This window comes from Mustelus asterias, chromosome 21 (assembly GCF_964213995.1).
Source record: "Mustelus asterias chromosome 21, sMusAst1.hap1.1, whole genome shotgun sequence".
NCBI lineage: Eukaryota > Metazoa > Chordata > Chondrichthyes > Carcharhiniformes > Triakidae > Mustelus > Mustelus asterias.
The window spans coordinates 7,919,594-7,936,396 of NC_135821.1; the positions used below are offsets into that span (position 1 = coordinate 7,919,594).

The 16,803-nt window shown below is 45.3% G+C and overlaps 1 protein-coding gene across 11 annotated transcripts in view; it reads right to left on the bottom strand.

Annotated features, from left to right (window-relative positions):
• The window catches only part of LOC144509035 (CCR4-NOT transcription complex subunit 3-like), an 80,615-nt gene that overhangs the window by 23,649 nt on the left and 40,163 nt on the right, over nt 1–16,803 (bottom strand). For 8 of the 11 annotated variants that reach the window (XM_078237298.1, XM_078237305.1, XM_078237300.1 and 5 more), the window contains 6 exons: nt 14,833–14,907; nt 11,185–11,274; nt 7,958–8,086; nt 6,545–6,571; nt 6,357–6,425; nt 840–1,059 (listed from right to left, as the gene is read on the bottom strand). In XM_078237298.1, the coding sequence (XP_078093424.1) occupies nt 840–1,059; nt 6,357–6,425; nt 6,545–6,571; nt 7,958–8,086; nt 11,185–11,274; nt 14,833–14,907 (610 nt within the window). The remainder of the gene's footprint in view (nt 1–839; nt 1,060–6,356; nt 6,426–6,544; nt 6,572–7,957; nt 8,087–11,184; nt 11,275–14,832; nt 14,908–16,803) is intronic. The other 3 variants (XM_078237308.1, XM_078237309.1, XM_078237307.1) reach the window with 1 other exon arrangement.

The following is a 16,803-nucleotide window of genomic DNA, read 5'->3' on the forward strand; positions in this document are numbered from 1 at the left end:
TTTCTGGCATTATTACATTTTTTTTAAAGTTAACTATTTGCACCCACTGCAATGTGAAGTCCATAGAATCCGTACAGTGCAGAAGGAGGTCATTCGGCCCATTGAGTCTACATCGACCACGATCCCACCCAGCCCCTATTCCTGTAGCCCCACATATTTACCCTGCTGGTCCACCTGACACTAAGGGGCAATTTAGAATGGCCAATCAACCCAACCTGCACATCTTTGGACTGTGGGAGGAAACCGGAGCACCCGGAGGAAACCCACACAGACACGGGGAGAACGTGCAAACTCCACACAGACAGTGACCCAAGCCGGGAATCGAACCCGGGTCCCTGGCGCTGTGAGGCAGCAGTGCTAACCGCTGTGCCACCCTTGCCAGCCTAGAGCTGTGACCAGAGTCACTCGATTCAGCGGCCTTACAAAGAACAGCTTCTTTAAATTGAGTATGAGCTTTGGAACTCACCCACGACCCTTTCTTTCTCATCGTAAACCATTTGTTACCAGCTCCACCAACAACGAGGAGTGTTTCCTGCTCACTTTACATGGTACAAAAAATATACCAAGTTCCTCAACACAAAAATAATTTGCTCCGAGAAATAAACTCAAGATAGTTCCACATTGAGGGGGTAGAAACACCTCGGTCTCCGGGTCTTTCACGGCTTAATACGCGCACACACACACGCGCACACACGCACGCGCGCATACTCACACGCGCACTCACGCACGCATGACTGGTCTACCCAGCAAAAGTTGCCTCCCATTGGTTAGTTTAAAGTAGCTTTGCCATTGGTTGTAGACAAGCCATTTGACACGCAGCACAATGAGAATACTCTTACCTATCTCCTCAAGATCAAGATCATCATATAAAAACTCATTTTCTTTAAAGTCTGGGTCCTGAGACGAATCAACATAGTATTCAACATCATCTTTGATCTTCTTGATCTGGTCCACTTCTATCGTGCTGTTGTCTAACATTCGCAGCAGAGTTTCCAGCATTTTAATGTGGTACCTGTGCCTCTCGATGTGTTGCTTCAATTCTTCTAACCTGTCCTGTTTCTGCAGAAAGATTGCCACAAGTTAAGTAAAGTTTAAGTTTTAAGTTCACTTATTAGTTCAAGTTTATTAGTGTCACAAGTCAGGCTTACATTAACACTACAATGAAGTTACTGTGAAAATCCCCTAGTTGCCACACCCTGGTGCCTGTTCGGGTACACTGAGGGAGAATTTAACATGGCCAACGCACCCTAACCAGCACGTCTTTCAGACTGTGGGAGGAAACCGGAGGAAACCCACGCAGACACGGGGAGAATGTGCAAACTCCACACAGACAGTAACCCAAGCTGGGAATTGAACCCAGGTCCCTGGCGCTGTGAGGCAGCAGTGCTAACCACTGTGTCACCGTGCCACTCTAAAGGGGCTAAGCAAAAGTTCAGATTTAGATCAGACTTGAAAAAGGCTTCAATTATTATTTCAAGACTAGTGCATGTTTATACATTTTATATCTGTAACGAGATAGACTGCAAAGTACAAATAGTCCATGAATTATGTTCAATATTGAATAGTGTGTGTTTATTTCACATTCCATGTCCTTTCAGCCGATGTAATTGCTTCTGGACTGCTGTCACTGTGGTTTTACCGGCAGATGTAGCAGCTTTTCTGTACAAAGCAAGGTCCCACAAACAGAAGTGAGATGAATGATCAGTTAATCAGTTTTAGGGATGTTAGCTGAAGGGCGAATTCTGGCCAGGTCACTGGAAGAAATCCCAGCTCTTCTTCAAGAGAAGAGCTGTGGAATATCTGAATTGGGAAATGTTGACTCAGTTTGATGTCTCATCCCGAGTATGGCACACCTAACACGCCACCGCTCCCTCGCTATTGCCCTATAGTGTTAGCCTAGATGATGTGCTCAAGGCTGTAGTAGGGCTTCAGCTCCACGCCGCGCTATAGTTAAGGAAACCTACCAGCACCTCTACTTTCTTAGAAGGCTTCCAGAAGGCATTTGATAAGGTGCCACACAAGAGACTGATCCAGAAGGTTAGATCCCAAGGGGTTGGGGACAGAGTAGTGCCTTGGATTGAGGATTGGCTGGCTGATAGAAAGCAGAGGATTGGGATAAATGGGTCCTTCTCCAGTTGGCGCTCTGTAACTAGTGGAATCCCTCAGGGTTCAGTTCTTGTACCACAAATATTTACAATTTACATCAATGATCTACAAGCATAGGCAGTGTGAGAGAGCAAAATTTGCTGAAGACATGAAAATAGATGGGAAAGCAGGCTGTGATGAGGAGATAAAAAGTTTACAAATGGATATTGATAGGCTAGGGAATGGACCAGTATCTGGCAGATGGAGTTTAATGTGGATAAATGCGAGGTTATTCATTTTGGCTGGAAAAATAAAAAGACAAGTTATCATTTAAATGGGAAACAGATTCAAAAGGCAACTGTGCAGAGGGACCTGGGTGTCCTTGTGCATGAGTCTCAGGAAGTGGGTATACAGGTGCAGAATGTTATAAGGAAGGCAAATGGAATCTTGGCATGTATTGCAAAGGGTCTAGAGTATAAAAGTAGAGAAGGGTTGTTACAATTGGATAAGGCATTGGTGAGACCTCACTTGGAGTATTGTGTTCAGTTTTGGTCACCTTCCTTGAGGAAGGGTGTGGTGGCACTGGAGGCGGTTCAGAAGAGGTTCACTGGATTGATTCCAGGTTTGAAGGGGCTGTCGTATGAGGGGTGTTGAGTAGTTCAGGCTTGTACTCACTGGAGTACAGGAGAATGAGGGGTGGTTTGATTGAAGTTTATAAAATACTCAACGGGATTGGTAAAGTAAATGCTAACCAAATGTTCCCCCTTCTAGAACAGTCTAGGTCAAGAGGTCATAGTTGTAAAGTAAGAGGGGGAGGTTCAAGACAGAGATAAGGAGAAGCTATTTCTCACAGAGGGCTGTGAATCTATGAAACTCAGGCCCCAGAGTACAGTGGATGCAGAACCAATCAATGGATTCAAGAAAGAGATAGATAAATATTCGATCAAAAGTAGGATAAAGGGCTGTGGAGAAAAGGCAGGGAAGTGGAGTTGGGATGAGATGGAGATCATTCATGATCATATAGAATGGCGGAGCGGGTTCCAAGGGCTGAATTGCCTCCTCTCACTCCTAATTCCTAAGTTCCTACGGCTAAGGAAATTCAGCATGTCCACTACGACTCACCAATTTTTAGATGCACCGTAGAAAGCATCCTTTCTGGATGTTTTACAGCTTGGTATGGCTCCTGCTCTGACCAAGACTGCAAGAAACTACAAAGGGTCGTGAACGAAGCCCAGTCCATCACTCAAACCAGCCTCCCATCCACTGACACTGTCTACACTTCCCACTGCCTCGGAAAAGCAGCCAGCATAATTAAGGATCCCACGCACCCTGGACATTCTCTCTTCCACCTCCTTCTGTTAGGAAAAAGATACAAAAGTCTGAGGTCACGTACCAACCGACTCAAGAACAGCTTCTTCCCTGCTGCCATCAGACTTTTGAATGGACCTACCTCGCATTAAGTTGATCTTTCTCTACACCCTAGCTATGACTGTAACACTACATTCTGCACCCTCTCGTTTCCGTCTCTGTGATCGGTATTTTTTGTCAATACTTTTCACTGTATACCAATAGACGTGACAATAAATCAAATCAAATCAAATCCCACAACCTTCTTAGTTAGGGTGCCACTATGTATACCAAGCTGACAGATCCTCAAATCCACGACATATTCCTGCCTCACAGGGAGTTCTGACAGGGATCCCTGGGTGAGGTCCTCAGCACCTCTGCAAACAATCCTCTGTTGTTTGGCTGCCAGGCAAAAAGGTCACGCTGCAGCTTTTAAGGATTTGACATACCAAACAGAGAGAACAGCAATCACAATGCTGACCTCAAAGCTATTTGAAAACACATTCATTAAAAGCACTGAAGTAAACAAGTCTTGTAAAGAAAGTTTCAAGGCTTTGTTTTTTAACAGTAGTCTCGGTGAATGACTAATATTATCAACAACTGCACTTATTAGCACCTTTAGCTTGGAAAAAAACATCTTATAGTGCTTCAGAGGCATTAAGAGATAAAAACAGACACCAAGAGACTTGAAGATGCAGCATCGGAAGAGAAAAAGAAATTGCAAGACTGCAGGGAAAGATCGGGGACTAGTTGAGTTGCTTTTACCGAGAGCCGACACACACACAGGACAGGCTGAATGGTCCCCTTCTATGTCGTTATGATTCTATTAAACAATGGAGGAGATTAGAAGGGTGACGAGAAGCTTCATTAAAGAGGATAGCCTCAAAGGGAGAGAGATATGGGAGGTGAAAGGGTTTAGGCAGGGATGTCTAGAACACAGGGGCTAGAAGAATGATGGCATGGACAGTAATGGGTGGAAGGGAGTAATGCACAAAAAGCCAAATTCAAAGAAACAAAAGAGTTGGAGATGGGGCAGACGGGACACGTTGCCAGGGTGGAGACGGTTAAGGAGATAGGGATTTAGGATTTAGCCATTAAGATAAGAATGTTAAAAAATGAAGCATTGGGCAGTAAGCACAGGGTGCGGTGAATGAGCAGGACTTGGTAAAGATATGAATTGGGCAGTAGAGATTTGGATCTAGTTTATGGAGGGTGAAGAATGGGAGGCTAGTATTGGAATAGCCAGGTCTGAAGGTGATAAAGGCTTTCACTGGTGGATGGGTGATGCTACAAAGGTGGAGGTCAGCAAGCTTTGTGATGGACAGTACATGAGGTCAGAAGCTCAGCTTCGAGTTGAATATGATGGTGAGATCGCAAACAGTCTGCTTCAATCTAAGACAATCATCAGAAAGGAGGGCTGAAGTCAATGGTGAACCACAGAATCCTCACAGTACTGAAAGCGGCCATTTGGCCCATCAAGTCTGCACTGACTCTCTGAAAAAGCATCCCACCCAAACTCATCCCTGTACCCCACCGTTAATTCACCTAACCCTACACATAGAAACATAGAAACCCTACAGTGCAGAAGGAGGCCGTTCGGCCCATCGAGTCTGCACCGACCACAATCCCACCCAGGCCCTACCCCCATATATTTACCCACTAATCCCTCTAACCTACGCATCCCAGGACACTAAGAGGCAATTTTAGCATGGCCAATCAACCTAACTCGCACATCTTTGGACTGTGGGAGGAAACCGGAGCACCCGGAGGAAACCCACGCAGACACGAGGAGAATGTGCAAACTCCACACAGACAGTGACCCGAGCCGGGAATCGAACCCGGGACCCTGGAGCTGTGAAGCAGTAGTGCTAACCACTGTGCTACCGTGCCGCCACATCTTGGGACTGTGGGAGGAAACCCACGCAGATATTTGGAGAACGTGCAAACTCCACACAGACAGTCACCCAAGATTGTGCTAACCACTGTGCCGCCCCTGAAGGGACAGAATTTGGAGGCAATGGACCAGAGTAAAGTGAGGCCATTAACAATAACTTACTGTGGCAACTGTGACTTACTGAAAAAGCAGGAAATCCCCACAGTTAACAACATGGTCATGATTAACAAGGTAAGGAATAGCGCAGTTGGGAAATGAATATGCAGGAAGCCTGGTGTATGTTCAACATTCTCACAGGTGACACTTATACACAGGGTTTTACAGCAGCAGCAACATGAGATACATTCACAGGGTCTTACAGTAACATAGAACATAGAACAGTACAGCACAGAACAGGCCCTTCGGCCCACGATGTTGTGCCGAGCTTTATCTGAAACCAAGATCAAGCTATCCCACTCCCTATCATCCTGGTGTGCTCCATGTGCCTATCCAATAAGCGCTTAAATGTTCCTAAAGTGTCTGACTCCACTATCACTGCAGGCAGTCCATTCCACACCCCAACCACTCTCTGCGTAAAGAACCTACCTCTGATATCCTTCCTATATCTCCCACCATGAACCCTATAGTTATGCCCCCTTGTAATAGCTCCATCCACCCGAGGAAATAGTCTTTGAACGTTCACTCTATCTATCCCCTTCATCATTTTATAAACCTCTATTAAGTCTCCCCTCAGCCTTCTCCGCTCCAGAGAGAACAGCCCTAGCTCCCTCAACCTTTCCTCATAAGACCTACCCTCCAAACCAGGCAGCATCTTGGTAAATCTCCTCTGCACTCTTTCCAGCGCTTCCACATCCTTCTTATAGTGAGGTGACCAGAACTGCACACAATATTCCAAATGTGGTCTCACCAAGGTCCTGTACAGTTGCAGCATAACCCCACGGCTCTTAAACTCCAACCCCCTGTTAATAAAACAGGCAGGTATGGTCCAGGCTATACCTGTGGGCAGAGGATTAAACCATTTCATTCCTACCTCTTTTTCACCTTTCTTTTTCCTCGTCACTGCTGACAAAGTTTCCATTTCACTTTCAAAAAGATCGACCTGGAACAGCAACATGATTACCATCACTGGACTGCGTGGCATAGGCATGTGGCTCAGAAATAAATAAATCAAGGAAGGTTTAAAATAAATTCAAAGTGAAATTAGCCAGGGTGACTCACCTGCATGTTTAACGTGTCTATCGTATTCTGAAACGGAAGACAGATAATGACAAAAGAGATTTGCATGATTAATTAGAATCCTCTTCTAAATGTCAAGATTTTACCAATTTTGCTCACAGGACAGCTTGTCATCATAAAGCCCTTGTTAGAGGGTGGTGAAGCGTGGCAGAGGTGAGGGGAGCAGATCATGCTGTCAATTTGCCACTTGGCCATCAGTCAGTAGGGACATAATTGCAACACAATCACAACAAAGCACTAACCCCACATCCCAATACTCCAGCTGGTCGTGAATCAGTGAATTGCAGGCCAACAGCTGGCTGCTCTCTTTAATAGTCATGATGTGGAGATGCCGGCGTTGGACTGGGGTAAACACAGTAAGAGTTTTAACAACACCAGGTTAAAGTCCAACAGGTTTATTTGGTAACAAATGCCATTAGCTTTCGGAGCGCTGCTCCTTCGTCAGATGGAGAAATATCCACTCCATCTGACGAAGGAGCAGCGCTCCGAAAGCTAATGGCATTTGCTACCAAATAAACCTGTTAGACTTTAACCTGGTGTTGTTAAAACTCTTACTGTGCTCTCTTTAACGCCAGGTTTGTGAGTTTGTCTCAAGTCTGACATTTCTTTTGATCTATATTGCTTTAACAATCCCAGCTATTTGGAAAGTATTATCAGAACAATAACGACATGGACCATTTTAACTGTGAGACTGTCGTATTGTAGATAGAATTCCTGATAGGCCAGGTTTCAGATTCCAAAATACTCAACAGTTTCAGGCAGCTGAATACATCCAAAATCTTCCCCCTGGCCTCTGACTGATCATCTAACATCACATCTTCACGCACACTCATTGCTGGTCACTGTCCTCAGCAAATGCACTTGGGGAAGACCAGACGTGGCTGATTCCAGTAAGTAAAAGCATAAGGCTCTCAGAGTGACAGCAGCAAAGGAATTGCCCCAAGGCTGACAATGCTGCTGCGATGCCAGTGTCAGCAGCGTTTGCACGAGGCCTGCACATAATAAAAAAACTTGCATTTATGCAGCAGCATTAACGCGGTGAAGCGTCTCAGGCAGGCAGGAGGCAACATAATGAAGCGGGAGGAACTTGCACAAGAAAATATATTAATACGAAAAAAAAACCGAGGATAAACAATACGGAAATGCAAAAAGTAGCACCGGAAAAAACAATGGAAGCAATCTCAAAAAACACAAACAAAAAACAAATCTTAAAAATTGTAAAAAGTAAAAGGAACATTCCCGATGAGGTGGGAGCTGATGACTTGCTACCCACTCTCCTCTTTTCGCCTACAATGCGGCGAGTTCTGGGAGCAACAGCAGGAGTTCTTGAACTGGCCTGAGTTGTGTCAACACTGACCCTCTGAAAAATATTCGGGCTACACTGCCATCACTCACCGTTAGCCACTGACAGATTTCTTCCTTTTCCTTCTGTGCAGGATCCACCTTCGTCGCTGATCCCAGCCCTTCTTTAGAATAGGCTTTGGTCTTTGTTTCTCTTTCCACTATCTTGAACCTTTCCATTTGCTTTATAGAAAAGATTTAAATACTTGAACCTCAAATTTAGATTTAAAAATCGCACTACGCATTCTCTACACCCTGGCCCCCACTCACTTGCCTCCGATCAGCTGACCAAGACAAGCCTCAGACTCCTCTGTGACTGGCTGATGGAGCGACAATTGCAGTGAGGTGATAAGTTTTCTTTCTCTCACTCAATAATCACAAAGCAACATAGGACAACTGACCAATAGCTGAGGCCAGCAGATTCGAGCGTCAGGACGACAGCACTCAAACCTGGCATCTTCGGATAACACAGGCAGTTCAGGCTGCGCCTGCACTGGACTAAAACCCTGGGCACAGATACATCGATTATCATCACTGTAACATGTCAAACTAATAATTTCCTTCAATAAAAAGCAAGCATTAAAATACATGCAGAAAGGAAAGAATTCCCAGTGCTCAAGATCATCAAAGTCAGCATGTGACCATATCATGCACACCATGTCTATGCAGCACTACACAGTACCAAGCGTTCCTGGGTATTAACTTTCACTTTTTTCAGTGAGATCTACAACAGAACCACAGCCTCCCTGTTTCAGTTTCCATCTTGACTTCTAGAAATTTACATTGTCTTTTATTAAAGCATCCCTTTCATTGTACTTTGTATGAAAATGCAGGAATAAGTCTGTGTGAATCTGCAGAGAACGTAGGCAGGATGTGGGGCTTTAAACAAGAGTGAGCTATGTTAAAAAAGACAGGGGGCAATCTGACAAAATGTAGCTCGGTGTTACAGATAATGAGGCAATCGCACAACATGGTCCAATATCACAGCAGATAGTGGAACTAAAGGGAAGGTATTCTTAAGCAACAGCTGAAAAGCGAGGACATAATTTATAAAGTCCAGAGCAGACAAGAGCGAGAGAAAACAGCAAATTTTCTGGTTGGTGAAGTGCTCATTTGAATAATTAGTGCATGCATACTAAATTTAGTACCTGTGTTAAAACTGTGCAGAGAGGAACTTGGTCAAAGTTAACCAACCAGTCTACACTTTTGATGTATACAAGAATCACAACAAAGCAACAGTGAGACCTGGTGGGAAATGCCCAGATCACTGGGGTGGTGGAGTAAGGACATGCTGCTGTACACAACACATGACATCAGTGTAGTACAGAATAGTGTCAGGAAGTTACCACACATGATGTGATAGAGGAAAAAAACTAGAGCAATGACACAGAGAGTGCAGGACAGTACAGGCATTGCAGGGCTGTACAGGCATTGCAGTTATGATGTGGAGATGCCGGCGTTGGACTGGGGTAAACACAGTAAGAAGTTTAACAACACCAGGTTAAAGTCCAACAGGTTTATTTGGTAGCAAAAGCCACACAAGCGTTCGGAGCCTTGTGTGGCTTTTGCTACCAAATAAACCCGTTGGACTTTAACCTGGTGTTGTTAAACTTCTTACAGGCATTGCAGGACAGTACAGTCATTGCAGGACTGTACAGGCATTGCAGGGCTGTACAGGCATTGCAGGACAGTACAGTCATTGCAGGGCTGTACAGGCATTGCAGGGCTGTACAGGCATTGCAGGACAGTACAGGCATTGCAGGACAGTGCAGGCATTGCAGGGCTGTGCAGGCATTGCAGGGCTGTACAGGCATTGCAGGACGGTACAGGCATTGCAGGGCGGTACAGGCATTGCAGGGCGGTACAGGCATTGCAGGGCGGTACAGGCATTGCAGGACAGTACAGTCATTGCAGGGTTGACGAGGCATTGCAGGACGGTACAGGCATTGCAGGACGGTACAGGCATTGCAGGGCTGTACCGGCATTGCAGGACGGTACAGGCATTGCAGGACGGTACAGGCATTGCAGGACGGTACAGGCATTGCAGGACGGTACAGGCATTGCAGGACGGTACAGGCATTGCAGGGTGGTACAGGCATTGTACAGTACAGCAATGACACTGTGAGGGTGTTTTTGTTTTCATTCATTCGTGGGACATGGGCGTCGCTGGCTGGCCAGCATTTGTTGCCCATCCCTAGTTGCCTTTGAGAAGGTGGTGGTGAGCTGCCTTCTTGAATCGCTGCAGTCCACGTGCTGTGGGTTGACCCACAATGCTGTTAGGGAGGGAATTCCAGGAATTTGACCCAGCGATTGCGAAGGAATGGCGATATATTTCCAAGTCAGGATGGTGAGTGGCTTGGAGGAGAACTTGCAGGTGGTGATGTTCCCATGTATCTGCTGCCCTTGTCCTTCTAGATGGAAGTGGTCATGGGTTTGGAAGGTGCTGTCTAAGGATCTTTGGTGAATTGCTGCAGTGCATCTTATAGACAATATACACTGCTGCTACTGAGTGTTGGTGGTGGAGGGAGAGGATGGTTGTAGATGTGGTGCCAATCAAGCGGGCTGCTTCGTCCTGGATGGTATCAAGCTTCTTGAGTGTAAGGCGGTACAGGCATTGTACTGTACAGCAATGACATTGTGAGGGTGTAAAGTGGTACAGGCATTGGAAAATGCAGCAATGGCCCTGTGAGGGTGCAGAGCGGTACAGGCATTGTACAGTACAGCAATGACACTGAGGGTGCAGAGCGATACAGGCATTGTGCAGTACAGCAATGGCCCTGTGAGGGTGCAGGGTGGTACAAACAGGCATTGTACAGTAAGCAATGATACTGTGAGGGTGCAGGGTGGTACAGGCATTGTACAGTACAGAATGGCACTGTGAGGGTGTAAGGCAGTACAGGCATTGTACAGTATAGCAATGACACTGTGAGGGTGCAGGGTGGTACAGGCATTGTGCAGTACAGCAATGACACTGTGAGGGTGCAGAGCGGTACAGGCATTGTACAGTACAGCAATGACACTGAGGGTGCAGAGCGATACAGGCATCGTGCAGTACAGCAATGGCCCTGTGAGGGTGCAGGGTGGTACAAACAGGCATTGTACAGTACAGCAATGATACTGTGAGGGTGCAGGGTGGTACAGGCATTGTACAGTACAGAGTGGCACTGTGAGGGTGTAAGGCAGTACAGGCATTGTACAGTATAGCAATAGCCCTTTGAGGGTGCAGGATGGTACAAACAGGCATTGTACGGTACCGCAATGGCATTGTGAGGGTACATTACCGTTTCAATTAGCTTTCGGTTTTCTTGTAGCTGCCTCTTGTCTTTGATTTCGTTGGAGGCCACCCATGTCTTTATTTGGTCTCGCAACCTCTGCAGGGAAAATAGAACACAATACAACAAATTCAAACCATCAGCAGGAAGGCAGAATGACACACAACCTGTTGCTTTTGTACTGGAAGCAACACTCACAGCAGATTGATCCTGGGCCTGTTGAAGAAATGGGCACTGCATGAGAATTATACAGCTGTACAGCTGAACAGAAAAATCAGATGGAACTGGTTCTATGACTGGGGATTCCTGGGATGACACTTCTCTACTGGCATGACTTCTTAAAAGTTTCCTTATTTGTATTTTTGTTTGAATGCCAATAATTCCCTCTGCATGCTATTTTTAGCAAACGTATTAACATGTTCAGAACTATTTCTGCTACGCTGTTGCTAGCATTTCAATTGTTTTAATGCAGGCATAGGGAATGCAACTCAAAAATACATCTCCTCTGGTTGAGTTAGACATTACACATACATGCTTTTAAAAAACAGCGTTTACTGAAGTAGAAACTATTTTTGTGATGTCAGATTTCTCTCCACCCTGTGAACAGCAGTGACTATGAGAGCCAAAGTTTCAAATGGATTCAAACGTTTGAAAAACATTGGCAGCAACTTTACATTTCATTCTTCGCTTTGATGCAGGGGGAAAGTTACACGAGCAGCTGAAATCGGATCAGTGATTTGGTTTGAACTATAAATTAGTCATCCACCATGTTACCGTTGAAAGGTTATCCAGTCATTATCTGACCTGTTCATTAAATCCACCTCCAAATCAATTCCAGCTCCTCGGAACAGGGGGACCTACCACTCACTCAGTTGTTTCGAAAGAGTGAGTGAGGTCTGTAAAAGTCTGCACGAGCGCCCCCTCAGCAAAACCTATCAGCCTCTGATAAACATGAAGACGATAAGTCAGTGAGAGAATGACAGAACTGTAAGAGACTATTCTGTTGTGTCACAATTCAGTACTTCTGACAACTGTCAAGTGATTCATACACATCAGAAGCCTGAATTTCTGTTACGCTCTAACCCCGGAATCCCCTTTATGATGATATGTCTCATGCAAGGAGGAGGCCACTCGGCCCTTCGAGCCTGCTCCGCCATTCATTTTGATCATGGCTGATCATCAAATTCCATATCCGGATCCTGCCATCCCCCCATATCCCTCGATCCCTTTAGCCCCAAGAGCGAAATCTAATTTCTTCTTGAAATCACACATTTTGGCCTCAACTACTTTCTGTGTTAGGGAATTTCATAGATTCATCACTCTGGGTGAAGAAATTTCTCCTCACCTCAGTTCTAAAAGGTTTACCCCTTATCCTCAAACTATAACCCCTAGTTCTGGAGTCCCCCCACCATTGGGAACATTCTTACTGAATCTACCCTGTCTACATGGCAGATGGTGGAATTTGAATTCAATAAAAAAATTCTGGAATTAAGAATCTACTGATGACGATGAAACCATTGTCGATTGTCAGAAAAACCCACCTGGTTCACTAATGTCCTTTAGGGAAGGAAATCTGCCGTCCTTACCTGGTCTGGCCTACATGTGACTCCAGAGCCACAGCAATGTGGCTGACTCTCAACTGCCCTCCAAGGGGAAGTAGGGATGGGCAATAAATGCTGGTCAGCCAGCGACGCCCATGTCAAAAAAATAAAGTAAAGTTTATTTATTAGTCACAAGTAAGGCTTACATTAACATTGCAATGAAGTTACTGTGGAAAATCCCCTAGTCGCCACACTCCGGCTGGCGCCTGTTCAGGACAATGCACCCTAACCAGCACGTCTTTTAGACTGTGGGAGGAAACCGGAGCACCCGGAGGAAACCCACGCAAACACGGGGAGAACGTGCAAACTTCACACAGATAGTGACCCAAGCGGGGAATCGAACCCGGGTCCTTGGCGCCGTGAAGCAGCGGTGCTAACCACTGTGCCACCGTGCCATCCCACGAATGCATATGAAAAAACATGCTATTTGCTGAGTTCACCCTGATCATCATTTACTCTGTTTTCATCATTGATGTCATGGCTGACTAGTGGGATTGGATGAAAAACAGGAGGACAATGCCAGAAAATTAAATGTATTTCACGTGCAAAGTAGACCATCTAACTGAGCCTACTTGACATTCTGCCTCACTTCCATTTTTGTTGGGATCTTGCTGTGCCGAAAACAGCTGCTGCATTTATTCAGACACCACCATAATGATTTTATATGAAGCGTGAAAATGATTGTGAAAACAGCAGTCTCTCAGCCGCAGCCTAGTTTAACATTCCCAACATAAAAGTTGGAAGGGAAGGGGTGAGATGTGCGAGTTACTGCCCTGGACATCAAGGCACCATCTGACTGAGTTTGGCATCAAGAAGCCCTGTCAAGATTGGAGTCAATGGGATTCAAGGGGAAAGCTCTCCATTGGGTGGAATCATACCCAACACAAAGGAGGATGGTCGTACTTGTTGGAGATCACTCATCTCAGTCCCAAGACATTGCTCCTGGAGTTCCTCAGGGAGGTGTCCTAGACCCAGCCATCACTGACCTTCTTTCTTAAGGTCAGAAGCGGGGATGTTCGCTGATGATTGCACAATGTTCAATACATGAGCAACTTCAGGTACTGAATCAGTCTGTGTCCATATGCAGCAAGACCTGGGCAACATTCAGGTTTGGGCAATAAGTGGCAAGGAACAGGTGTCCAGCAATGGTCATTTCCAACAAGAAAGAATCTAACCATTTCCCCTTGACATGCAATGGCATTACCATCGCTGAATTTCCCACGATCAACATCCTGGGCTTACCACTGACCAGAAATTTAACTGCACCAGCAATTTGAATATTCCAAGCCAAGTAACTCACCGCCTGACTCCCCAAGTTCATTATCTATAAGGCTCAAGTCAAGAGCATGATGGAAAATTCTCCACTTGCTTGGATGAGTGCCGCTCTGAGAGCAGTCGAGAAGCTTGACACCATCCAGGACAGCCTGGATAATCGGCATTCCTTCCACCACCTTCGCACAGTGGCAGCAGTGTGCACTATATAGAAGATGCACTGCAGTAACTCACCAAAGCTCCTTTGACAGCATCTTCCAAACCCAAGAGCTCTACTCGCTGGAAGGACAAGGGCAGCAGAAGCATGGGAACACCACCACCTGCAAGTTCTCCTCCAAGCCACACAACCCTGGCTGGGAAATATACTGCTGTTACTCCAGAGTCACTGGATCAAGATCCTGGAATTCTCTCCCTAACAGCACTGAGGGAGTATCCGCACAAGATGGACTGCAGGAGCAGGCTGTAACTCACTGTCGCCTTCTCAAGGGCAACTAGGGATGGGGCACAAATGTTGGCCTTGCCAGCAATGTGCACATCCCGTTAAAGAATTTTTTTAATTCCGCAGGGGGAAACAATCTTTTCACCAACACACAAGCTGTTACTGAAGATGATCAGCTGATTAAATGCACAATCCGTCCACTCACACCAGTGACTGTCGTGTTTCAGCCATGGGTGCTGAACCAAATCATGTGGGCACCACAGAGGGCAGCCTGTATTTAACTCCAGTTCATGGAACCACTTAGCAGCAAAAGTAAAACCTTCCACCTCGGGCCCTTTCTCTCACCTGCAGTTTCTTAATTTCCTTCTTCAGGTCAGCTTCATATTTTTCCTTCTGATTTGCGTTTGCTGCACTGTGAACCTGTTTTACAAGAAGATGCTGTTAAAAACGACATTGCTGTCACTGCTCACCAAAGGCACAGGGTTGTCTGTCACTAGCTCAGCGTTAATGTTCGCTCGAGGAACAAGGAACAGCTGAATCGCAATGACAATCCAGGTCAGGCCATCCAGGCTCTGCTTGGAAAAGCTCATCTACCTTCACTGAGAAAGACACTGCATAGATCAATTCAGTTTTCTGTATTTTAGGCCGTGCTGTCGTTAAACATCATAAAAACCTTAACAATGGTATTTAAGAAACTGAGGTTAAAAGGATTCCTCAATATTTTAGTCATAGCTAATGTTCTGTTTAATTAACATTTAGATTAAAGCTTTCCGGTTGGGCTTCCTCCACTTTCACCCCACTTCTCCAAGCTGCGTTTTTCAATCTAGATCTGACATAGTGGCTTCCTTTAACTCACACTAAACTGTAAAAGATTGGCAGTTTCGGAGCTTCACTGCATGGACAGAATTATAGAAACCCTACAGTGCAGAAGGAGGCCATTCGGCCCATCAACTCTCAGACAAAGCATCTTACTCAGACCCAACCCACACCTAATTCCCTTAACCCCACGCATTTATCCCACTAATTCCCCTAACTTACACATCTTAGAACACTAAGGGTCAACCCACTAACCTGTACATCTTTGGACAATGGGAGGAAACCCACGGGGAGAATGCTAAAAACTCCACACAGTCACCCAAGGCTGGAATCGAACCCGGGTCCCTGGCGCTGTGAGGCAGCAGTGCTAACCCACTGTGCCACCGTGTACAGTCCACCAGAGTCAAGAGGTTTCCAGCTTCTTTTAAACTGCTTAACTACCTGTTAGTTGGCAGTCTTGACCTGTCAGTAGCTAAGTACTGACTTTGCTGATTACTTCACCAACAACAGTACAAATTGATAATATTCTCTGTACCCAGCAGCTGAATCTGGATTATTTTACTGGCCACAATACTCAGAAAGAAATTTTTTTCTCATATTCGCACTCAATGGTCCCTTATTGCTGCTCCCTTCCAGTTATGGCACTGATTGCAACCCAATAAATGGGATCCCAGTAGTTATAATCCTACACGTGATTTTGCAACTTGGACTGTCCAGCACTATCACACTTGCCTGCCTTTATTTTAGAATTTGTGGAGGTTTTTCTGTCCGTGTACAAGACAGGTGAGGATAGACTTCATCCCACACCAGGGAGTAACATCATCTGCAGCTGGAAGGATATAAACCTGGAAGCCTTAAAATGATGAATATCTGGGAAATTACTCAGGTTGGTAAGTGAAAAATAATCATCAACTGTAAAAATAGTTTTAAAAAGAGAAAAGAACCTCAGAGTACCATCAAACAGTAACACAAAGCTAGTCGTCACTGGTAATGACTGACAACTTAAAATCAGCTAATTCTACCAGCTTGGCAGTGCCAGGAACTTAACATAAACATTCATATACTGGTTTCAAGAGAGGTTAAAGGGCTACAAACAAAACGGCTCTGTAACAATTTCAACTAATCTTTTTGCCCTCAGATCTCATAATCTCACCGTCATTGGGTAAGGCCCACACCGTAATGTCAAGCTCAGGAAGCAGGGAGAAAAAGGGTGAAGCAAAAAGAAAGAATGAACAGGGTAAAGATTTAAGAGGAACAGAAAAAGAGGAAAGAGAGAGACAGGTCAAGAAAACCTGGAACTTGCCAATAACAGTGCCCTTTGCCCTCTAAACGTAATATTTGATCATCACAGGGCAAATGAAAAATCTAACAGAGGTAAAGTACACTCTACAGGCATTACTACATTATCTCCATAGATTCTGGTCATCACTAATTTGTCCCGAATCAAATTAAACTTGGCTGAAATCTACGCTGGTTTTTGAGAGCTATATAGAGTTAAAT